General features: G+C 36.5%; 1 protein-coding gene and 1 pseudogene across 2 annotated transcripts in view; one reads left to right on the top strand and one right to left on the bottom strand.

Annotated features, from left to right (window-relative positions):
- The window catches only part of BTAF1 (B-TFIID TATA-box binding protein associated factor 1), a 96018-nt gene that overhangs the window by 46386 nt on the left and 24607 nt on the right, over nt 1–25025 (bottom strand). For both annotated transcript variants that reach the window (XM_036438549.2, XM_036438550.2), the window contains 10 exons: nt 16426–16589; nt 14220–14356; nt 13256–13385; nt 12939–13007; nt 9291–9380; nt 8529–8624; nt 8256–8432; nt 7401–7541; nt 5230–5354; nt 2130–2250 (listed from right to left, as the gene is read on the bottom strand). In XM_036438549.2, coding sequence (XP_036294442.1) covers nt 2130–2250; nt 5230–5354; nt 7401–7541; nt 8256–8432; nt 8529–8624; nt 9291–9380; nt 12939–13007; nt 13256–13385; nt 14220–14356; nt 16426–16589 — 1250 coding nt within the window. The remainder of the gene's footprint in view (nt 1–2129; nt 2251–5229; nt 5355–7400; nt 7542–8255; nt 8433–8528; nt 8625–9290; nt 9381–12938; nt 13008–13255; nt 13386–14219; nt 14357–16425; nt 16590–25025) is intronic.
- On the top strand, nt 22070–22779 carry LOC118718986 (annotated as a pseudogene).

The raw sequence follows: 25025 nt of genomic DNA, 5'->3' as shown, positions 1-25025 counted from the left end.
AATGGAATGAAAAAGTTCACCCAGTTCAGCAGAACATAGCAAAACAAGAGATCATGTCCAGAAACATACCTTTCTAGATCTTGGAGTCAAAGTTCTGGCTACAACAGTTAGTGGTTATCAACACTAGTTAATCTAGATATTCCAATAAAGGAGTTTACTGATAGATATAATACATTCATAGATCACCCTGATTGCCTCCAAGGGCTTCTCTGCCTCCCCCTGTTCCTAAGGGGCGATAGGGACAGCAGATCCTTGTAGATCCCACTTGAATCAGCTGCTGGTGCCAGCCCCAATCGCTCCGTGCTATCAGCAGCTTGCAGAAGTGTGTGTGTGTGTGGGGGGGGGGGGGGGGGCCCTGCAGTGGGAGGGACCGGGCCAGGGCTAGGAGGATGGGCTGAGACCGGCCCTTGTGCCTACTGCAGCCTCATGTCCCACAGTTCTTTTCAAAGTGCACGAATTCATGCATTGGGCCCCCAGTATGTATGTATGTATGTATGTATGTATGTATGTATGTGTGTGTGTTAATAAGCCTATGGACTTATTAAAAAAATAAAAAACCACAAAGGGAAGAAATTTTATAACTTTAAAATCATGAAGGGAAGAAATTTTGTAACTTTAAAAGGCCTATCCAAGTGAATTTAAGAATACAGTTCTTATATAAAAAACATTTAGATAAAAACCACAAAACTAAAATAATAAAGTAAAAACTCAGAATAACCCATGCCAGATCAATTGAGGATTACAAAACAAACCTGATAGTTTTTCCTCAGAAGAGTTTAAGTAGACAAAATAAAAAATGCAAAACAAAGTTTAAAGATGCTGATTCATAGAAGTGCAACACAGTAGCATGCTGCAGATTAAAGCAAGTCTATATGAAATATCCCTAATTCACATAGAAATGCATGGTTAGTGAACACAAAGGAGACATTTATCTGTACTATAATCTATTGTCTAAAATAATTAACAAATGCTTTTTAAAGATCACTGGCTCAAACTGTAATACTATAAATAAGAGCATAAAAATGAATGAATTCTGCCAGGACTGGTTTGGCTCAGTGGATAGAGCGTTGGCTTGGGGACTGAGGGATCCCGGGTTCGATTCCGGTCAAGGGCATGTACGTTGGTTGCGGGCATATCCCCAGTGGGGGGTGTGCAGGAGGCAGCTGATCGATGTTTCTCTCTCATTGATGTTTCTAGCTCTCTATCTCTCTCCCTTCCTCTCTGTACAAAATCAATAAAATATATATTAAAAAAAAAAAAAAAATGAATGAATTCTGCCGAGACCGGTTTGGCTCAATGGATAGAGCGTTGGCTTGGGGACAGAAGGGTCCCGGGTTCGATTCCAGTCAAGGGCATGTACTACCTTGGTTGAGGGCATATCCCCAGTAGGGTGTGTGTAAGAGGCAGCTGATCGATGACTCTCTCTCATCGATGTTTCTAACTCTCTATCTCTCTCCCTTCCTCTCTGTAAAAATCAATAAAAAAACAAACAAACAAATTACTTTAAAAAAAAAAAAGAAAGAAAAGAAAAATGAATGAATTCCTTACAATATTTCTCTAAATTCTAAATTGACCCATAGGTTTATTTAAAAAATAGGAATGTGAATATTACCTGAATGATTGCTATAGACATTTCAGTGTGTGACTTCTAAAATATTCTATCATTGGAAATATCATGCTCTTAAAAAATTGAGTTATCCTTAAGAAGAAGCAAGTGCCTAGCAATTTCATTGTTAGTCTTTAGAAGTACTACAGAGCTTTAAATGTAGCCTTCTAATCTGAGCTTGGTTCTGCCAATCATCAAATTCATCAGCCAAGACAGAATAACAGGTCTTTGAGAGGAAGGGATTATTCAATTTTTCATAATATTTACTGAGGGCCTTCTAAGTGTTAAACACTATTTCAAGTGCTAGTAATGTAATCTACATGAAAATATTACTATTAAAATATACCTGCCTTCATCATGATTATATCCTTTTGTGTCTACATGGTCACCATCTTATTTCTACTAGGCCCAGCATTCTCTTGATCTTTGGATATACAGTAACAGTAACCTGATGATCCAATTTACTTTTAAAAATTAATTTACATAAATTTCAAGATTGCTATATATAGTTATTCCTTCTTACCTGGTCCTGTGTTGATAATAACGTAAACAGAGTTTCCAATGCTGCTCTTCGAACTGATGATATAGTGTGATGCAAAAATGGCCAGACACGTGGAACTAAAACTGTGAGTGACTGTTGAATACTAATAAAGAAGAAACAAGTTAATCTAATTATTCTCAGTTGAAACTCCATTGATACATTATATAAATATCATTTCCTGGTGGACCTATTATCTTTTTAGAGGAGTAAGGTCTAAAAATATAATTTTCATATGAACCTTCATTTAATACCCTCATTTAAAACTGTTATTACAGCACCAGTATAGCCAGAGCAAATAGTCATAAAGAACTGAAATATTAATATTAGATTTTTCTATGGTGCTAATGTCATAAATTACCTTTATCAAGTTAGAACTTTACAATATAATGTTTTTATTCTCAATCTGTTCTTACTTTAAAAAAAAAAATGGGACATGTATCTTAGCTGGTAGTAAACCTACACAAAATCAGGACTGCTAATCCTTACTCCTATCCCGTGGGCAACCATAACATACACATCACTTACATCCACTCTGCGGCCATCTCTGCCACATGTCAAATGAGCAAAAGGTGGTATGGTAGTAACTTTGAAATGTATCCTGATTTAGCATTACTAAGTTAAGAAAACTCAAAAATATCTTCCTTCTTACAGGTTAGATTTTAAATAGGGAAGCAAACAAAGCCACATCTAGGCTAACAACTTGAGCCATAAGACTCCTGTCATATCCATGAGTGATTTATAAAAGTTACCTGGAATAAGGAAATGATTTGTAAGTAGCATTTGGAATACATACCTCTGTAGAAAAAGGCATGAATAAAAAATACGTCAATGTAACTATCAATATCTGTTGTTATGTAGTTCCTCTCAGAAGGCCTATCTTTTAATACTTTAATATTTGAAGGTTTGTATAAAAAACATGACTTCTTACATTAATTTACACATTTAGTACACATGCAACATACTCAAAATATGTAAAAGCACAGTAACAACGTCTTGTTAATAGTGTAACTCCTCATGCTCCAAATTACATGCTGCATTTCTTCTGACATAAACTAAAAATTATCTGCCAAATAGCACAATATATGAAACAAATGTTCCAATAAAGCAATTTGAGGGGGGAGGGGATTAAAAAATACTTTATTTCACATTGTGGCAACAAACCTCTCACTACATTCTTTCATTTTCATTTTCTTTCATTTTCATTTTGTAGCTTTCCTAACTCTATCTAATTGATGATTTTTTAAAATTCCTTACTTCTTTATTTAGACCAGGTGTCAATAAATCTAAGGCCCACAGCCTAAATCCACTCTACCTGGTTTTTAAATAGAAGTTTTATTGGGCCGAAACCTGTTTGGCTCAGTGGATAGAGCGCCGGCCTACAGACTGAAAGGTCCCCGGGGTGGATTCTGGTCAAGCACATGTACCTTGGTTGCAGGCACATCCCCAGTGGGGGGGGTGCAAGAGGCAGCTGATCGATGTTTCTCTCTCATCAGTGTTTCTAGCTCTCTATCCCTCTCCCTTCCTCTCTGTAAAAAAATTAATATGTATATATTTTTTTTAAGTTTTATTGAAAACAGATATATTTACTCTTATGTATTGTTTATGGCTGCTTTTGTGTTACATTAGCAGAATTGAGTAATTCTGACAAGAGATCACATGGCCCACAAAGCCAAAAATATTATCTGCAGAGTTGAGTAATTTTGAGAGATCACATGGCCTGCAAAGCCATAAAGATAATTATTTGACTTCACAAAAAGGTTGCCAATCCCTAACTAAGGATAATTAAAAGCTCATGCATTTTGTACCTTGTGAAGAGGTTTCACAAGATTAACTCATTTACTCCCTATATGAACTATCACCTCAATTTTTCTATTCATTTACTTGTACAATCTAAAAAGCAGGGAATACATTAATTAGCTGATCTTCGTTTCAAATATTAGGATAAAAAAGTAAATTTTTTTATTTATGTTTTTTGGATTCACTCAATCTCTCTGCCTTTGCACATTATATTCGTGCACCGGTAGGGTCCCTCAGCCTGGCCTATGCTCTCTCACAATCCAGGACCTCCAGGGAATGTCAAACTGCTGGCAAAGCAGCAGACGGCCAGGGAGATACCCGAGTCCAGGCCAGGTGCCGCGTCACTCCTGCTCATCACGGCCGCACCGCTTGCCGCAGCTCAGTAAGCTTGCTGAGTGTTGCTCCTGCTGTGGGAGTGCACTGACCAAAGGGCGGCAGCTCCTGAGCTGAGGGTCTGCCCCCAGTGGTTAGTGCGTGTCTTAGCGACTGGTGAAACAGTTGACTGGTGAAACAGTTGACCGGTCGCTTAGGGTTTTATATATATAGAAGATTATTATGTATCCTCTTCCTGATGAATAATTCTTGATATCAAGAACAAGAGTTGAAGTAAACATTACAAGGGAAAAGTGCCTAGAGGAGCAAATTTTAGAAAATGCAATGCTGATGTTCAATGATAATTCTAGTAACTAAATATCACTAAATTAGGCAAAAATCCTATATTGTGGAGCAAGAGGTGAAAATAAAATGCAATAATTATATTTCTGAAGTCAACTATTATAAGATGAATAAGATGAAGACTTCTATAACCAAAGTAACCCACACATAAAAGAATATGAACTTTTTAAATTCCTGTCCCAAATGTGCTAGTGGCTAGATAGTTTGGGAGGGAGGGAGGGGACTTCCTGAAAATTGTAGTCTTTGGCATCACCAACTTTAGTACTGTTCCTAAAAGCTAGACTATTGCCCTAGCTGGTTTTGCTCAGTGGATAGAGCATCAGCCTGTGACTGAAGGGTCCCAGGTTCAATTCCAGACAAGGGCACATACTAGTGTTGCAGGCTCAATCCCCAGTAGAGGGCATGTAGGAAGCAGCCAATCAATGATTCTCTCTCATCACTGATGTTTCTATCTCTCTCTCTCTTCTCTCTCCCTTACTCTCTGAAATCAATAAAAATATTTTTTAAATTAAAAATAAAAGCTAGACTATTGTATTTTTAGGCTTTAAATATCTGAAAATTTATGTAGGAAGTACTTCTTAACTTTATTCCACTAAATAGAAATAATTACCTGCATTGTTGGACTTGAGGGTAAGTTAACAGGGATGAAAGAAGAGTCATAATACTATTAGTTGAAGCTGTTAGATCATCTAGTTCCAGAAGAGCATCCCATAATGTATTTATAATGAAGGGTACCTATAAGATCAGTTATCAAAGAAACAGTTACTAATTTTACACAATATATTCACAAGCCATGCCAGATTGTTTGTATCCCAGGAGTCATTACTAATTCAACAACATATGCATTCTATCTTGAATAGAGTCAGTTTTGAGCAAAGTTAAGAAGGGGATATTATTTGCCTTTAACAATTTCCTACCCATTTTTAATGCCACTCACAATTATTTTGAAACTTCTCTTCATAATTGGGAGGGAGAATTCAGGAAATAAAAGATCCAATACTTTATGTAAAAACTAAACTTTGAAAACAATACAGCGTTGACATATAGACATGACCCTCTCTGTAATTTTATTTAAAACAGTACTAAAGACAAATTTCATTTGTAAAATACTGTTTGCTGCACTTCCAAATATACGTGTTCTGGTTTGATAATACAAGAGAAACAGATAGACCTTGAGAAGAGTCACTTCAAAAAATGAGACCAGATTAAAAAACAAAAAACTAAAAACAAAAAATCAAAACAAACCAAGAGTAAACTAAAGAAGAAATGTTTGCCTTTTTCTCAAGGAAATAGTGTGTGTATGTGAATGGGAAGAACATTAATAGACAAAATTCACTCTTCCTAAGGATAATGTATTAGGTCTAATAATAATGTCGTTTTCTAATACTTTCTTAAATCGAATTTATTTAAACAATACAACAAAATTTAATCAACAATATAGTTGCCATTGTTTTCTACTACTTGTGCCCAACGCTCAGGAAGCATTTTAATCCCTCTGTTGTAAAATTCTTGTGATTTTGATGCAAAAAATTTGGTCAATGCATTTTTGAGGCATTCTTCATTATTAAATTTTTTTCCAAGAAGAAAGTTTTGCAAAGAACGAAACAAATGGTAATCGGAAGGGGCAATATCAGGAGAATATGCAGGTTGAGGGAGAACTTCCTATTCCAACTGGCGCAGTTTTTCAGCAGTGATTCTTGCAGTATGCGGTCGTGCATTATCATGGTGAAGAATTACGCCCTTCCGATTAATCAGCGCGGGTTCTTTTTCTCTTAAAGCTTGGGCTAACCTTTCCAATTGGGCACTATACACTGCACTTGTAATGGTTTGGTTAGATGGTAAAAGTTCATAATGAAGAATTCCTTTAAAATTCCACCAAACACACAACATCACTTTTTTCGCATGCAAGTCAGGTTTTGGCGTGGGCTGCGGAGCCTCATTTTTGTCCAACCATTGAGGCCGCCTTTTCAAATTAACATACAGCACCCATTCTTCATCTCCGGTAACAATTTGCTCTAAAAGCGGCAAATGGTTTTGACGAGAGAGGAGCGAACTGCAAATTGTGACTCTTTGATTACGGTTGTTGTCGGTCAACTCATGAGGAACCCATTTTCCAAACTTTTGGATTTTGCCAAGTGCACGCAATTGATTGGAAATTGTTTTTTGTGAACAATTTAAAGTTGTCGCAAGCTCTTGTTGGGTAATTTGAGGATTTTGCACCAAAAGAGTTTGAAGAGCTTCTTGATCAAAATTGGACACACGGCCTCGACCACTCTTGCCATCTAACGAAAAATTTCCCTCGCGAAATTTCTCAAACCAACGCTGGCATTTTCTGGCGCTAACTGCATCTTGACCAAGAGCACTACAGATGTTTTTTGCAACCTCACTTGCTTTTCTTCCTAATTGGAACTCGTAAAGCATGCAGTGCCGAATATGCTCTTCATCCGCCATCTTCTTAGCCCTAGTTTTGCAACAAAAACCAAACCAAACACAAACTTTTTCAAGCAAAACTTGTTAATTGCACTTCACACGTTCTGTAGATACCATGTGTTTGAAGGTTATGTCAATACAAGTCAACGCCAAGCAAGATTTTAAATGAATGTTTAAAAACGACATTAATTATTACTAGACCCGATATAATTGAATTATATATACCAGAGGGCTGTCATAAGAAAAATGGAGGGTAAGGGAAATAAAGTTGTCAATGTTTTTTTTCTAATACTTTATACCTCAAATGTAAACAAGCTATATAGGAAGAATATTAAAAAAAAAAAAATTTACCTTTTGTGTCTGAAGATACACAAGGCTTTCTACCACAGGTACTAATGATGCTGCAGCAACAGCTCTGACATCATCATCAAGGTCCTGGAGTCCTTCAATTATTTTAGTTAAAACTTTAGGCAATAAAGTATTGATTACATCCTGTAAAAAAGTACATAAAAATAAACTAATTTTCTTAATACAAACATTGTGCTTCAACATTTTTTATTAAACTTGCCATATAAAAATATAAATCCAAATTTTTATTAAAAAGGAATCACATAAACAGAAAGAAAAATAACATCAACAGGAGCCTATATAGCTAATCTTATTTGCAAAAAGACTACAATATCAAGTACTTTATTATTCAGTGTGATTTAAAAAATCAGAACATGTTCTCAAGGTAAGACTATGAATTTCCTGTGTGACCACACATACATAGAAAACCCTGGTATTAGAACCTTAATGCCTATTTCTCATTCAACCCCACTGATAGCCAAAAAGGGTATGAGAAGAGGGAAAGAAAAGCAATCCCTTCCTGCTTGTCTGTATTCTAATCTACTCTTTTTTCAAGTTCCTCAAGAGAGCCAGCCTTCAGAGGCCATTCCTGGGATCACAAACAATGGAATCTCACCTAGAATTGATCTTGCTATGAAACAATAACAGATTTCCAAACCTAATTCATCATCTTTTGGGTTGTACTTAAATTGATATTTGTACCTGTCTCTATGACACTATCTAAAAAAGCAAATCTTGAAGGACTGACTTACCTGTAACAGTAAGAATCTAGGGCCATTTCGTATAATTAATGAAAAGAACTGGGGGGGAGGGGAGTGTGAAACTCTCCCATATATGCTTCAAAAACTAAATGTTTACCTGACGAACTGCCAAAGCGTATTTTATTCCTAGCAGACCACCATGTCTAACTTCCCATTGTTCTTGTGTAAGTAACTTAAGCAGCACATCCACCGTCTTATGAACTCCTGTTTCATTCATGTGTTTTAACACCACACCTAAGGTTTGAGCACAAGTTTCACGAACTGGTGCCACAACCTGCAAATGAGAAAGAAAGAAAACTCATATTTCAAAAGGCTTATCTTGCTGAATTTGAAATTTAATTGGGCAAAGCCTCTCTTAGGTGATACTTACTTCATCAGAAACAAAGTCTCCAAATCTGTCTAATGCAAAAACACAAAGGAGTCTAATAACCAAGTCTTCCAACCATTCTTGATGCTGCTGAATCATCTGTTAAACAATCATTTTTTAGTAATAAAGATCACACTTTTGTATTGGGGCTTGGAGAAACACATTAGGTCTAAAACAAAAAACTAAAATATTGGAATGGATTCTTTTAGCTGTAGGAACAATGATCAAAATGTATTAGAGTTCCAAATGCTATCTTTAATATTAACCACATCCTCTTATTAGATTCAGATACACTATACCAATATCTTTAAAATTCATAAATTATATTATACTACTTGCACTCCAAGAGAAATGAAGAAACTACTTAAGACTACTTTAATATCAAATGTATCTATCATTTACTTACTATCTATCCTGTTACCAGTGTCTCCATGCTACATCAATCATATTGCTCACTGACCTCTAAAGTATCCTCTTATTCATTTTACTCTACTTTCTAATCCATTATGTGCTGCTCAAATATTCTTACTTCTATGTATTTTTCCACTCAATGTTTCTGAACATCTTTCCTGTGAACTTGTTCTTCCTGTCTATAAATAACCTTTTTCCTAACCTCTTTACTTATACTCTTCCCCTCAAAATCACCTTTCCATAATTCTTATTTTCCTTTCATTTCTACCTTATGGTACATGCTCTGCTACTTCTCTAACTTGGAAAGAGTCAACTACTAAAACTTGATAATAATTGTTTCTTTACTAGACTTACCTCTTCTAAAGTACTGTCTCCCATTTTACCACCACTTTTCCCATGAGCTTTAAGTATTTCCCTAAGTCCAGTGCCTGCACCATGTCGAACCTAAAAATAACCAGAAAACAAATGTCAGAGGTTAAATGCTTAAGACACCAAATTTAACTTTTCTTTAATTTGAAAAGGGAATATTAAATTTTAAAGAAATTAAAATAAACTGACATTTCACAAAATGTTTTTTTCTTCTACTATCTAAGGAGAAATACATTTATAAATGTTATAATTTTGGTTATGTAAAACGTTTTTTAAATCAAGCTAAGATAATAGCTATTCTAATACCCTCCCGAGATATATGTAATCTACTTGGCTGTCCCTCTTGTACGCTATATTTGCATTCAGCATTATCCACATTAAAGAAAGTATCATATTGTTCTCCATAGTCCCAATATCAATATTTTAGAATATATGCATCAAAACTAAGTTCTAACGCTACCAGTGTTAAGTGGCAAAAGAAGACAATTCAAATAAAATATCTCATGACTAATGCTTCACTATAGCCCTGTACCCTTCTGAAGTGACATTTGGAAGGTAGAAAACAGGCCACTGACACTGCACCCACTTATTCCAAGATCTCTTGTGAGTTAAAGCATGAATAGTTTTTAACAGAAATATTATCAAGGAGCAGAAAGACTGCTAAAAGGTACTCCAAACCAGTGTCTTTGAAATTACCCAGAGGCCAATAAAAGAGGAAGAGAATGGTTTGAGACCACCAAACCTCAACTTTAATCAGAAGAACTTTACTTTCATCTCTCTTACATACTAGGACCTGTTAAAGATTTTCTTTGAAGAAATATATTTGAGGTTTAAAAGCTGTTGTAGAAATTTCTTCTTTTAATCAAAATTGTCCAAAGGAAATTTTTACTGTCTTGGAGAGATATACAAGCCTTTGTATTATAGAGACTGAACTATAATACAAAGAAATGAACAAATCACTAAAGAAATACAACAAAAATGATATGAAAGGCAAAAATCAGTCCAAAGTTTTCTACTTGGTAATATAAAAGGCCTTGAGCAGGGGTCCTGAAAAGGACACAAGTGAAGAATAAGCATGACAAAACAGATTGTGCTCGACATGGTTCCCTTCATTGGCAAAGAAAATAAAGCTAGAAAAATTATACCAAAGAAACCGTAGACAGCGAGACTAGTAGGAAATGTGGAGAAGTGAGGGCTGGCCATGCTCCCATAAGTGGCAGCTGAGATTCAGGAGAGAAATCTCAGCTACCGGGGTTCCTCCTGACATCATTCCTAGAGCACTCAGCTCAGGTGGTCAATGAAACTGCATGACTGGGTCCCACAGGACACCTACTACATAAGGCTATACTACCAAGACTGGGAGTCATAGCAGATCTACCTAATACACAGAAACAAACACAAAAACGCAGCTAAAATGGGGAGACAAAAAAACAGATCCCAAAGGAAAAAAACAGGTGATATCTCAAGAAAAAAAAAATGAAATGGATGCAAGCAATTTATCAGATATAGAAAAAAAAAAAAAAAAAAAGAGGGGGGAGGGGTTATAAGGATGCTCAAGGAACTTACTGAGAATTAAAACAGCACGAAAAGGACACAGAAACCATAAAAATAAACAGCAGCCTTAAATGACACACTAAATCAGATGGATTTGATTGATATCTTCAAAGCATTTCACCCCAAAACAGCAGAATATATATATATTTTAAATGCACATGAATCATTTTTTAGGACAGAACACAGGTTAGAACACAAAACAACTCTCAGTAAATTTAAGAAGAGTGAAATCATGTCAAGCATCTTCTCTGACCATAATGGTATAAAACTAGAAATCAATCACAAGAAAAAAACCCTGTAAAACAGACAAAGACATGGAGGCTAAATAACAGGTTATAAACAATGAGAACAAGGAAGAAATCAAAAGATACCTTGAAATAAATGAAAATGAGAATACAACGACCCAAAAATCTATGGGACATAGCAGTCCTAAGACAGAAATTCGTAGCATTACATGCCTACCTCAGGAAATAAAAAAATTAAAAAAAAAAACTTAAATAATCTAACTTTAAACTTTTTTTTAATATATATTTTATTGATTTTTTACTGAGAGGTAGGGAGAGGAATAGAGAGCTAGAAACATCGATGAGAGAGAGACATCGATCAGCTACCTCCTTTACATCCCCTACTGGGGATGTGCCCGCAACCAATGTACATGCCCTTGACCGGAATCGAACCTGGGACTTTTCAGTCCGCAGACCGACGCTCTATCCACTGAGCCAAACCGGTTTCAGCCTAACTTTAAACTTAAACTAGAAAAATAAAAACAAAGCCCAAAGTGCATAGAAGGAAGGAATGAAGATCAGAGCAGAAGTAACTAAAATAGTCTAAAAAATACAAAAGAGCAATGAAACCAAGGGCTGGATGTGTTATGTTGTGTGTGTGTGTGTGTGTGTGTGTGTGTGTGTGTGTGTGTGTTTTAAAGACAAACAAGACTGACAAACCTTTAACCAGAATAAATCAAGAATAAGGAGGACACAGATAAATAAAATAGAAAGGAAGGAGAAGTAATAACTAACACCAAAGAAATACAATTGGACAATCTGGAAAAAATAGATAAATTTTTAGAAACATACAATCTTCCAAAAGTGAATCAGGAAGAATCAGGAAATCTAAATAATTAAATTACAAGTAACGAAATAGCAGCAGTAAAAAAAATTCTCAACAATCAAAAGTCCTAAACTGGATGGCTTCACAGGTGAATTTTACCAAATACTTAAAGAACTAACACCTATCCTCAAATGATTCCAAAAAGTTCAAGAGGAGAGAAGACTTCCAAGCTCATTTTACAAAGCCAGTATTTTCAAAAACTTGGTATAGACACTACAAAGAAAGAAAATTATAAGTCAATATCCTTAATGAACACAGATACTAAAATCTTCAACAAAATATTAGCAGACCAGGTCCAGCAATGCATTAAAAAGTTCACGCACCATGATCAAATGAGATTTATTCTGGGAATGCAAAGTTGGTACAATATCACAAATCAATAAATGTGATATACCACATAAACAAATTGAAGGACAAAAATCATATGATCATAACAATAGATGCAGAGAAAGAATTTGATAAAAGCCAGCACCCATTTATGATAAAAATTCTCAGCAAAGTGGGAACAGAGGAAGCATACCTCAACATAATAAAAGCCATATCTAACAAATTCACAGCAACATCATACTCATACGATGCACTTGACTGGAATCGAACACAAGACCCTTCATTCACAGGCCGATACTCTACCCACTGAGCAAAACTGGCCAGAACAAGTTGAAGAGATTAAGCAAACAACTCTGAGACACAGACAACAGTATGGTAAGAGGACAAAATTTATAAAGAACTTAAAAAAACTCAACACAAAGAAAAACCCAAAACTAATCCAATATAAAATGGGCAAAGAACCTAAATAAACACTTGACGTGGGGTGATAAATACACAATACAATATATAAATGATGTATTATAGAACTGTATACCTGAAACCTATATAATTTTATTAACCAATGTCACCCCAATAAATTCAATTTAAAAATTAATACCAAAAAAATAAAATAGGTTTAAAAAGAAAAGAAAGAAATCATACCTCCCAGGAGGGATTAAAAAGGTCATTGCAAAGTTCTTCACAAAAGCTTTCCAAAGGCCATTCATTTGTCTAAATAAAAAACGAACAATATTACTACTAAATCAAAAGGTTATTTTATGCTAAAAATTTAAGTAATTTAATAAAGTGTATTTATGTAGAGCTACAATAACAGGTCTTAACATGCTTAACTAATTAAAATTTTTATTAAGATTTTTAATACAATTTATTTCAATTGACAGATTATTAAATACTATCTACATTAGTATGAAAAAATTATAAACAATTTCAAAGGACACTTTAGGCCATTTCAATAGTACCTCTTCAATTAAGGAAGAACTATCTGGAACATTATCAATCAAGACTTTGGAATCATTTGCAGACTGATTAATAACAACATTTGATATTTTTCGTCTCTTTTCTTCTGGCTCTCCATCAGTGCTATCATTGCTAAAAATAAATAAATAAACAAACAAATAAATAAAGCCACAAAGCCACTGTTTGAAACGTGAATGATAATGTGAATCACAATAAGAAAACCCATCATTTGAACAAATGTTTTGGCATATTCTTATGAATTATTTATAATTTTATATATCAAATAACTATAATTAACCACTTAACCACTGAGTCAGTATGGCTCAGTGGTTGAGCATCGACCTATCAACTAGAAGGTCACAGTTCGATTTTACTGACTCATTAATAACATGAGAGAGAGAAAAAAAAGAATGTGAGGCCCATGAGTTTAACCATAGAGTTCTTTCCTATAACAAGTTAGGTAAACAAGCCTTAATTATTAACTGTTATTTGGTTTAGTCATCAGCCTAAGAAACAGGTAATGTAATACAATAATAGTTTTCATTTTACTAATGAACTATTTCTTAACTTGTGGCCCTTACACCATCATCTTTCTAACTTCATGCTTTACTACTCTCATTTCCGTCCACTCATCCTGGCTATATGGCCCTTCTTTCTATTTCTTGGATACTCCATGATTAAGGCATTTACACTGTTGCCTCTGCCTGAAATGTGCTCCCCTTGGAAGACCTTCAGCCCTCATTCAGAGTTCATAATTAGTAAGGAAAACATCTGCATGCAGATTTTTCTGGGAAGTTGTCCTAGTTCCTATAATAGTAAATACTCTCTGACAGATGAGCAAGACTATCCAAATGGTACTCCACAGCTAGAGACAATATCAGCAAAATGTTTTAGAGATCAAGCAGACACAGATTTAAGGTATATAGCAGTACTGTTTTAAATGAATAGCAGAAGAAAGATTTCTACCTCTTCTCATTGGTTTCCGCTGCATCCCTGGATCTCTGTTTTGCAAATAACTTGGCCATTCTTTTAGCTTTATTCTTTTGTCTATTGCTCATTCCTGCTCGAAATTCTGAGTCAATAAGTTCAGCTGCCTGGAGAGTCTAAAATAATAAAAGAACAAAGTTTGAACTTAAGAAGTCAAAATAAATATCCATAGTCTCTGCCTCAAAAGAGGAGTACGCCTATAAATTTCACTATATACAAATTGATCACATTCTTTTTTGAGAGTTTTATGCTATTCCACTGTATGGATATACCATAATTTCACTCTCATTTTCCTTTTTCCCTGTTCTTCCAAATCCCAACAGATGCTCATGTTTCTTAATTTTTATGTCATGGATGTGACACAAAAAAAGACATGATCCTAACCCACAAAAAAAGACATGAGATTTCAAAATAACCATACCAATAAAAAAATTGTAATAATAAAGAATGTCAGTGAAAGAAACTGATAATTATCATCTGCTGAAAAGAAAATTTAAAAATTGTAACCAGAAATGATTGGTCCAGCATCCTATAGTCAACTTATCCCAATAAGTACCCTTCTTCTAAAGCACTCACTGCCTACTGTGTTGTTGTTTTTTAATCTCTTCTCCATTCATGTTAGACATTGTAGAGGCTATGAAGTTAGAACTGCTTTGAGCCCAAGCCTCAAGATCCTTTCTGCCATAAACTGATTATGATTCAAATGAAATTTACCATTCTACAACCAATTAAGGCCACTGTATGGATGCCATGCTACAGTCTTGTCCCAGGGACCATTGGTGCACATATAAGGCAAAGCAGCAGTAATGAGTTAATGCAGCAGTCACTCTTCCTAAAGGTCCACTACGACCAAACTTGGATCCTTCAAACCATAAACTGGCAGTTACCCATCCCATGTCCAACTATTCTGTATATTTACTATTTTCTCTAATATACCTGCCCATTTCTTACACCATGCCCAATTACCACACTGTGATAACAGTACTACACTTTTTTCCTCTTTTAATTCTATTTTCTTTTTTATTTATCCCATTTTGTACCTCATTTCTTTCTACTCTTTATTGGTTGTCATTATATTTTCTGCCTCTTTATACTTTTTTCCTTTTCCCTTCCAGTATGTGCAATATTGTCTGCAAAGGTAATTCATCATCACACACCCCCAACCCTAAAAATATAACGTTGACAAATTCTAATAGTTAAGAGAGAACAAATATTATAAAGGCAAATAGACCATTCTCAACTTAAGTAAAGGGCAAGGCCAAGGGAATCAGAAGGTGGTTTAATGATTGCAAAGCAGAAAATACTAACAGGGCTCACAGAACCCTAAAAGAATATTGCAAGGGCAAGAGGAACCACTGAAAGGTAGTATTTCACTTGTATGTTAATTTTTCTGAGGAGAAAGCCACAGCCTATAATGAGTCTGGTTAAAATTAAAAAAAAAAAGAAGTGCACTGGCATCTATTGAATATTGGAAGGACAGAGAGAAAAGGGGCAATACAGAACAAAAGTATGGTAGAACCACTAACAAAATAGCCTGAGGCTAGTACAAAAGGATGTGATCAATCTATATATATTGATATTTAAGTTACATGAAGTTAGTAAAGGTAAACATGGCTTAAAAGGGCATACATACTTGTCTACACACAGAACATTTCAGGAAGGATGCGTAAATAACTAAAAAAGGATTGCCTATGGGGTATGGAGTCATGGGTATCTATCAATTACTGGAAAGAAACTTCTTTTACTTCATACTGTATATCCTTTTCAAATGTTTAAGTCCTTTTTATCATATTTGCTACTTTCTCAAATTAAAAAATGAATCACAGCTCTATAAAGATTTTAGATTCATATCTGAGTATGAAAGCCCTTACTATCCCACTCTGTCAAAAATATATTTGTTTCCCTTTGCTAAAGAACAAAGGGAAGAGCGACTGATGCAACTAGGGTTTCTCGACATAAGAGGCTCCAAAAGGTCCACCACAGCTCTTATCTAATAGTGCAGTCTCTACAAGGTAAGTTCAACTTCTGTATCTTTAAAATCTGTCATCAGAAATCCAATTTACAAAGACATTAGCGATGAACAGAATTAAGGACGGCATTTTTTTTTTAATTGCAATTGCATAACAAAATGAAATCATCCCTTTGTATTATTGTTTAAAATCAAACAAATAAAGGTTTTACCTACAGGTTGTTTGTTTACAAAGGCTGCTGAAGTTGGGGTATAATCTAAATCTTCATCATTAAAGAGTTCTTCAGTACTCATTCCAATGGCTTCTCCCATATTAAGGCCAAGTTTCTTCTGTAATAGTTTTCGTTGGCGTGCTATCCTCTCTTTACGATCCACTTCACCTTTAAGCAGAAAAGAAATAAATTTCCTCCAAATTAGTTAAGAAGTATTCTAATACATGAGGATCAGACTCTATTAAAATACAAAAAAAAAAAAAAAAAAAAAAAAAAAGCCCAGCTGGTTTTGCTCAGTGGGTAGATCATCAGCCTGCGGACTGAAGGGTCCCGGGTTCGATTCCAGACAAGGACACATGAACGAGTTGCAGGCTTGGTTCCCAGTAGGGGACATGCTGGAGGCAGCCAATCAATGATTCCCATCTTTTTTTTTTTTTTTTTTTAATATATATTTTACTGATTTTTTACGGAGAGGAAGGGAGAAGGATAGAGAGTTAGAAACATAGATGGGAGAGAAACACCGATCAGCTGCCTCCTGCACACCTCCCACTGGGGATGTGCTCACAATTAAGATACATGGCCCTGACTAGAATCGAACCTGGGACCCTTCTGTCCGCAGGTCAACGCTCTATCCACTGAGCCAAACCGGATAGGGCTCTCTCTCATCTTTGATGTTTCTATCTCTCCCTTCCTCTCTGAAATTAATAAGAATATATATATATATTTTAATATATTTTATTGATTTTTTACAGAGAGGAAGGGAGAGAGATAGAGAGCTAGAAATGTCGATGAGAGAGAAACATCGACCAGCTGCCTCCTACACACCCCCCACTGGGGATGTGCCCACAACCAAGGTACGTGCCCTTGACCAGAATCGAACCTGGGACCTTTCAGTCCGCAGACCGACGCTCTACCACTGAGCCAAACCAGTTTCGGCAAGAATATATATATATTTTTTAAAATTTTTTAAATAAAAGAAAAGAGAAGCTCAAATAAAACTTGACTTTAAAAAAATAAAATACAAAAAAAGTTTTAACTATTACAACACCCCTCCTGCCCTGGCTAGTTTGGCTCAATGGATAGTGCCAGCCTGGATCCTGAAGGGTCCAGGGTTCGATTCCTACCAAGGGCACATGCGTGGTCCCCAGTAGGGGGTGAGCAGGAGGCATCGATCAATGATTCTCAACATTGTGTTTCAACATCCTTCTTCCTTCCTTTCTGAAATCAATAAAAATATATTTTTAAAAATTAAAATAAAACACCCCTAAGCAAACCATACTTAGTCTTTAATAGTGGATAATTTAATGTCATAAGTTCTATTACCTAACCATTAGAGAATATTTTTCATTGAGACTTCCCCATTGCCCTACTGTCAATTATCAAGTATATATAAATGAGATCTATTCCTATGGAAAAATATATCTTTATTTTAATATAAGATTATTTTGCACACACAGGGCAGACTCCACCTTGTACATTCTCTGAAAGATCTAACCAAACTAAGAAACAAAACAAAAATTTAGTTTTATTTGACAGAAAAGATCTCAACAAATACATGCTTATTCCAAGTGAGGCTTTTATGTATTCTGAGATGATATACCCCTAATAACAAAAATAAGGCATAGCCGAGACCAGTTTGGCTCAATGGATAGAGCGTTGGCTTGGGGGCTGAAGGGTCCCAGGTTCCATTCCGGTCAAGGGCATGTATGTACCTTGGTTGCGGGCATATCCCCGGTAGGGGATGTGCAAGAGGCAGCTGATCGATGACTCTCTCTCATCGATGTTTCTAACTATCTCTCTCCCTTCCTCTCTGTACAAAATCAATAAAAAATATTTTAAATAAATAAATAAAATAAAAATAAGGCATAAAAGCAGACAGATTTTAAATGTCCCAAATAAAACCTATACTACTTCCCTGGAAACATAAAAATTTATTACTTTAAAAACTAGAGGCCGGGCGCCCATCTCTCAGCCCGCCTGCACCCTCTCACAGTCCGGAAGCCCTTAGGTTCTGTCCAACAGACTGCTCAGGGCTGCTCCCCATGTGCCGACAGTGGGGCATCCTTAGCGCTGCTGCCGAGGTGGGAGAGGCTCCCGCCACCATTCCCACCATACCTGTGGGAGCACACTGACCACCATGGGGAAGCTCCTGCGTTGAGTGTCTGCCCCTGGTGGTCAATACACATCATAGCAATCAGTCATTCCATAGTTCGGTGGATTTGCATATTACCCTTTTATTATATAGTATATAATTTTGTGCTTAAAAACAGCTAAGTTGCAAGATATGGCTCTACACAATTAGAAAAAATTGTTAACATTTTAAAAACTATAATGATATGCTTCTAATAAGTTCTTATTGGACAAACCTTCCACAGATTATAAACTCTAGACAAAATATGAAAAAACGAATACCTGAAGACACTGATGGAAAGAGTACAAAAGTAGGCATATACTTTAGAGAATTCTCAATACTTGGAAGAAGGCATGCACTGGGTGAGTCTCCCAATTTTGCAGTTTTTAACCTGAGGGTAAACCCAATCCACGGTGTATGGGGCAGCTAAAAGCTAGATAAAAACAAACAAACAAACAAAAAACACCCAGTTTCTCTGGCTTGAAGAACTAGAAGAGAGTCAGGGGTCACTACAGCTACTGGATGATAGAGAAAACCCAGAAAGTAGAGAGCCAGAGAGAAAGAGCAAATTCTGTATAAACTCAGCCAAATCTCTGGCTGAATTCTGAACTTTGCACACACAGGGCAGACTCCACACAGTCCAGCTAAAGCTAAAATTTGATCTGATATTTCAGCTGTTGGAATCTGTAATTTGAGTTTCACCAAATTAAATGCATGCTAAAACTAACAAGCAAACAAAAATCAAATCAACCAAAACACTTTGGAAGAATATAACAGATTCCAGCATGTGTGAGGGATATAATCCAAAATTAACTGACATACAAAGAATCAAGAAAATGTAACCCATTCTCCAAAGAAAAGACAAACTCTGAGATAACCCAGATGTTGAAATTAGAGGGCAAGATTTTTCCTCCTCACCCAAGAACACTTTTTATTGATTTTAGAGAGAGGAATGGAGAGAGAGAGAGAGAGAGAGAGAGAGAGAGGGAGAGAGAGAGAGAGAGAGAGAGAGAGAGGAAGAAGGAGAAGAAGGAGAAGAAGGAGGAGGAGGAGGAGGAAGAGGAGGGAGGGAGGGAGGGAGGGAGGGAGGGAGGGAAAGAGGAGGGGAAACATCGATATGAGAAAGAAACTTTGACCAGTTGCCTCCTGTACGTGTCCCAACCAGGGATGGAATCTGCAGCCTGAGTATGTGCCCTGCCTGAACTCAAATCGAACCCTCCACCTTGCAGAGTATGGGACAACACTCTCACTAACTGAGCCACATCGACCAGGGCAATGACAATATTTTTAAGTTGCTAGTTTAACAATGCTCAATGTAAAGGAAGATATTATCAAAATAATGAAAATATAGGATACCCAACAGAGAAATAGAAACTATAAAAAAAGATCACTTTCAAGTGCATTGAGGACCTGTCTGAAGACTTGAAATGGAAAATTATCTATATGGGTTCTGCAGAAAGTGAAAAATACGATCAAGTTGTAGACTCTGTTTTAGTGGACCCTGTTCTTAGGAGAAGGCATATGTTTGCATTTCAGGCTGATACATCTAATCCAGGACTAATTCCGGATGCAGAAGTGATAGGTGTGTAACAGTGTGCTAATTATATGCACCGACTGAGATCAAGCATTTATTAGATTTGGCTATTATGTAAATAATGACTATCAAGACAGAATTAAGGGAAAATCCACCAGTAAAACTAGTCTTTTCTAAGCTTTAAAGGAACATTTTGGCATTGAATCCCAGAATCACAAGATTCCATATTAATTCAGAAGATAACACAGAAAAACTGAAAGATGCAGAAAACAGTAATCCAAATCTATAATCACTTCTTTCAAAGGATGTATTACACCTTCAGCATCATAGGGATGTCAATCCATGTCAGAAAACTCACTGTCATGTTAGAATCCCACATGGACTGCATGTGACCACCTGCCATCTCTTTAGTACAAATTAAGCAATAAAAACACTCAGAACTATTTTCTTAAAATTTTGTAAGTCACAGTCACTGAGATACAATGTGAAAAATTTGTTTAAAAAACATCCTGTAGAATGTTTATAAGAAAACCAGTATTTGAGCAAATTGTAGACTATAAATACAACTATTTTGTTATTTTATTTGTTCTGAAATTAATCTGATTAAAACATATACAGTGAAAAAAGTAATAATAAAGAAAAGAGAAGGGTGGTGGTGAGGGCATGTGCCAGGGGAAGGCCAATGGGGAGAAAAAAGGGAGACATATGTACTATTATTTGTAATACTTTAAGCAATAAAAAAAATTAAAAGAATGTAGAGAAATGCCCTAGCCAGTTTGGCTCAGTGGAGAGAGCATCGGCCTGTAAACTGAAGAATATTAGGTTTGATTCCAGTCAAGGGCTCATGCCCAAGTCGTGGACTTGATCCCAGTGGGCATGGACAGGAGGCAGCCAATCAATGATTCTCTCTCATCATGTTTCTCTCTCTCCCTCTCTTCCTCTGAAATCAATAAAAATATCTAAATATAGAGAAAAATATAAAACAGAATTATTAGAAAGGACAAATACTGTATGATTCCACTTACATGAAATACTTAGATTATTCAAATTCATAAAGACAAAAAAATAGAATAGTGGTTGCCAGGGGCTAGGGGAGGGAAAGAAATGGAAATTGTTTAACGGGTATAAAGTTTCAGTGTTCTAAGATTAAAGAATTCTGGACACTGGCTGCATGACAGTATGGACTTAATGGACTTAATATTACTGAACAGTATGTACAGTTAAAAATGGGTAAGATGATAAATTTTATGTTATTTACCACAATTAAAAAATGAATACATCCTATAACAGTAATAAAAACTCTTTTAAAACAAATAAAGTCCCAGCCCAGCAAGCATGGCTCAACCTATGAACCAAGATCAGAACAAATGACCAGGTTGTGGGCCAGATTCCCAGTATGGACTGCAGGAGGCAGCCGATCAACAAGTCTCTCTCATCACTTCTGTTTCTTTTCCCTTTCCCTTACTCTCTGAAATCAATTATGTATGTATGTATGTATGTATGTGTGTGTGTGTGTATGTGTGTGTGTGTGTGTGTGTGTGTGTGTGTGTATATATATATATATATATATATATATAATATTTTTTTAAAGCAGCAGCCCTGGACAATGTTGTTAAGTGGTTAGTGTCCTCCCCTGCACCAAAGGGTTTTTGGTTCTATTCCCAGTCAAAAGCACATAACTGGGTTGCAGGTTCGATTCCCAGCAGAGTGCATGTAGGAGGCACTCAACAGATGTGGCTCTTTCACATCAATGTTTCTCGCTCCCTGTCTATCTTTCTCCCCTTACTTCTGTCCCTCCCTATTCCTCCTTCTCACCCACTCTAAAAGAAAAATTCAATGAAAAAATTCTAGTGTACTTGGGTAAGGATTAACAAAAAATAAGTATTGCTCGTTCTGCCGCCATCTTGGTCCCGCGTCCCATCCCCCGTCCCCCGTCCCCCCCCACCTTCCACCCCACCCCCCAACCCCCTCACAAAATGACCCGGTGAAGCCGCAGAAACCGTCCCTGCTACAGAGCAAGAGTTGCCAGAGCCCCAGGCTGAGACAGGGTCTGGACGGAATTCGAGAGTGATGAATCAGTACCAGAGCTCGAAGAACAAGATTCCACACAGGTAACCACACAACAAGCCCAGCTGGCGGCAGCGGCTGAAACTGATGAAGAACCACTCAGGAAAGCAAAACAGAGCCTGAGTGAAAAGAAGGCTGTGTCCAAACCGGGTCTTTAACAGGTTACAGAAGTTACTAGCGTCACTATACGGAAACCTAAGAATATCCTCTTTGTCATCATAAAACCAGACGTCTACAAGAGCCCTGCTTCAGATACCTACATAGTTTTGGGGGAAGCCAAGATTGAGGATATATCTCAACAAGCACAGCTAGCAGCTGCTGAGAATTTCAAAGTTCAAGGTGAAACTGCCTTATACATTCAAGAAAACACACAGACTCCAAATGTACAAGAGGAGAGTGAAGAGGAAGAGGTTGATGAAGCAGGTGTGAAAGTTAAGGACATAGAATTGGTCATGTCACAAGCACATGTGTCAAGAGCAAAGGCAGTCTGAGCCCTGAAGAATAACAGTAATGATTTTGTAAATGCTAATATGGAACAATGTAACCATCTAAAAAGGAGGACACTTTTTGTGTGTGTTTTAAAAGAGTTACTGCAGTTTGGTTTGAAATTTGTACTGTGTCATTAATAAAGTTATGGCTTCTTGTGGGGGGGAAAAAGTACTGATATATGCTACAATATGGATAAACCTTGGAAACATGCTGCTAAGTAAACAAAGCTAGTCACAAAGACCACATTATTTATGATTCAATTTACAATAAATGTCCAGAATAGACAAATCTATAGAGACAAGAAGTCACTCAGGGCTGGAAAGGTGAGGAAACAAAAGTAGGGGGAAAAAGGATGATAGGTAAAGGATACGGAGTTTCTTTCTTTTTTTTTTTTAAAATATATTTTATTGATTTTGTACAGAGAGGAAGGGAGAGAGATAGAGAGTTAGAAACATCGATGAGAGAGAGTCATCGATCAGCTGCCTCTTGCACACCCCCCACTGGGGATGTGCCCGCAACCAAGGCACATGCCCTTGATCGGAATCGAACCCCGGACCCTTCAGTTCCCAAGCCGACGCTCTATCCATTGAGCCAAACCGGTTTCAGATGGAGTTTCTTTTTGAGATAATGAAAATATTCTAAAATTGACTATACCTTTGTGTGAATATACCAAAAACCACTGACTTATATAGTTTTAAAATGAGTAAATTGTATAAAATAATGTGAATTATGTCTCAATAAAGCTACTTTTTAAAAATTTTTAAGGCTGCTCTACCCAGAAAGAAAAATATTAGGCCCCAAATTAGTCCTCTTGTTCCAACAAAAGTTACTGGGGGGGAAAAAAACCTACATAACTGCAAAGGAAAATAAGACCAGCACCTAAACTAATCGTGGATGTATTCATCACATACATGAGACAAACAAAGATGAGCAGACATTTAAAGAAAACCAATTTTAGGGTTTTAAATAAGCATGCTGTGACATACCAGCATTTAAAACTGAGTTCCGGGGTTTCCAATCCTGGTAACATATCAGAGTCACAAGTGCAGTTTTTTTCTTTTAAATACAATTTCCTAGAGTTCTCCAGAGATCTATTAAATAGGAATCATCTTTGGGGTAGGACTCAAACATATTTTTTTTTAGTGTCCTTTTATTCCTGGATTTAGGGACAAAGATCTCTGATAACGTCCATGGGAACCTTAGTAAGATTAGTACACTTTCTGTTAAGAGAATTTTTTCAAGTTGAAAGTTTCTACCCTCTCCCCCCCCTTATTAGAAAAACTAATGCTTTTCAGCTAATTTTCTCTAAAAATAATTAAACTATATTTTCAAAAGAAATCATATAAGGAAGAGGGAATGGGTACGTAAAGTTTCTTTAAGATGTACAAATTGAAGAGCATTTTGTTAACTTAGCTGGATATAATACTTTGACTAACAATTAAATTAGCAACAAAACACAGTTCTGTTTTGGTTTTAGTCAAAAGAACAATTTATTTACTTACAAATCCATTAAAAACACCATTTTTTTCCACTCAAGGCATCAATCTTTAATGAGCAAAACAATTATTTTATATCCAGATACATTCTGTAAGTTTGAAGATAATGGGATAATTACCTATCCAAGATTTATTTTTCATTTTTAGTTTTTGCTTGGTCACCAGCAAGAATAGTTCCAATTTTTAATTCTTAAGACATAATAAAAACTACCATATAGCCTCTCAGATTTCCAGAATTGTGAGAATATTACCACAATCTGGCTTTTAAATTCGTTTCAATTGAGGCTCTTTGGTAACAATTTAAAATTTCTATATTACATAAAATGGCTACTGAATATTAATATGTACCATTAATAATGCATAGAAGGTGGGGCAAAAGTAGGTCTACAGTTGTGAGTACACAAAACAGAGTTTCTATTTGTAATACTAGAGGCTCAGTACACAAAATTTTTACACATGGTGGGAGGGTAGGGGGTGTCCTTCAACCCAGCCTGAACCCTCTCCAATCTGGGAGTAGGGATGGAGCCTAAACAGGCAGTCAGGCATCCCTCTCACAGTCCAGGACAGCTGGCTCCCAACTGATCACCTGCCTGCCTTCCTGATTGCCCCTTACTGCTTCTGCCTGCCAGCTAATCACTCCCTAACCATTCCCCTGCCAGCCTGTTTGCCCCCAACTGCCCTCCCTTATAGGGCTGGTCCCTCCCAACTGCCCTCCCCTGCTGACCTGATTGTCCACAACTGCCCTCCCCTGCTGGCCATCTTGTGTCCATGTGGGGCAGCCATCTTTTACCACATGGGGGCAGCCATCTTGTGTAATGGAGAGTCAATTTGCATATTACTCTTTTATTAGAGGCCGGGTGCACGGGTGGGGGTCAACTGGTTTGCCT

The sequence above is a fragment of the Pipistrellus kuhlii genome, unplaced genomic scaffold (assembly GCF_014108245.1).
Source record: "Pipistrellus kuhlii isolate mPipKuh1 unplaced genomic scaffold, mPipKuh1.p scaffold_m20_p_15, whole genome shotgun sequence".
Taxonomy (NCBI): Eukaryota; Metazoa; Chordata; class Mammalia; order Chiroptera; family Vespertilionidae; genus Pipistrellus; species Pipistrellus kuhlii.
The sequence above is the reverse complement of the archived record's forward strand: the minus strand, read 5'-3'. Positions and strand labels throughout refer to the sequence as shown.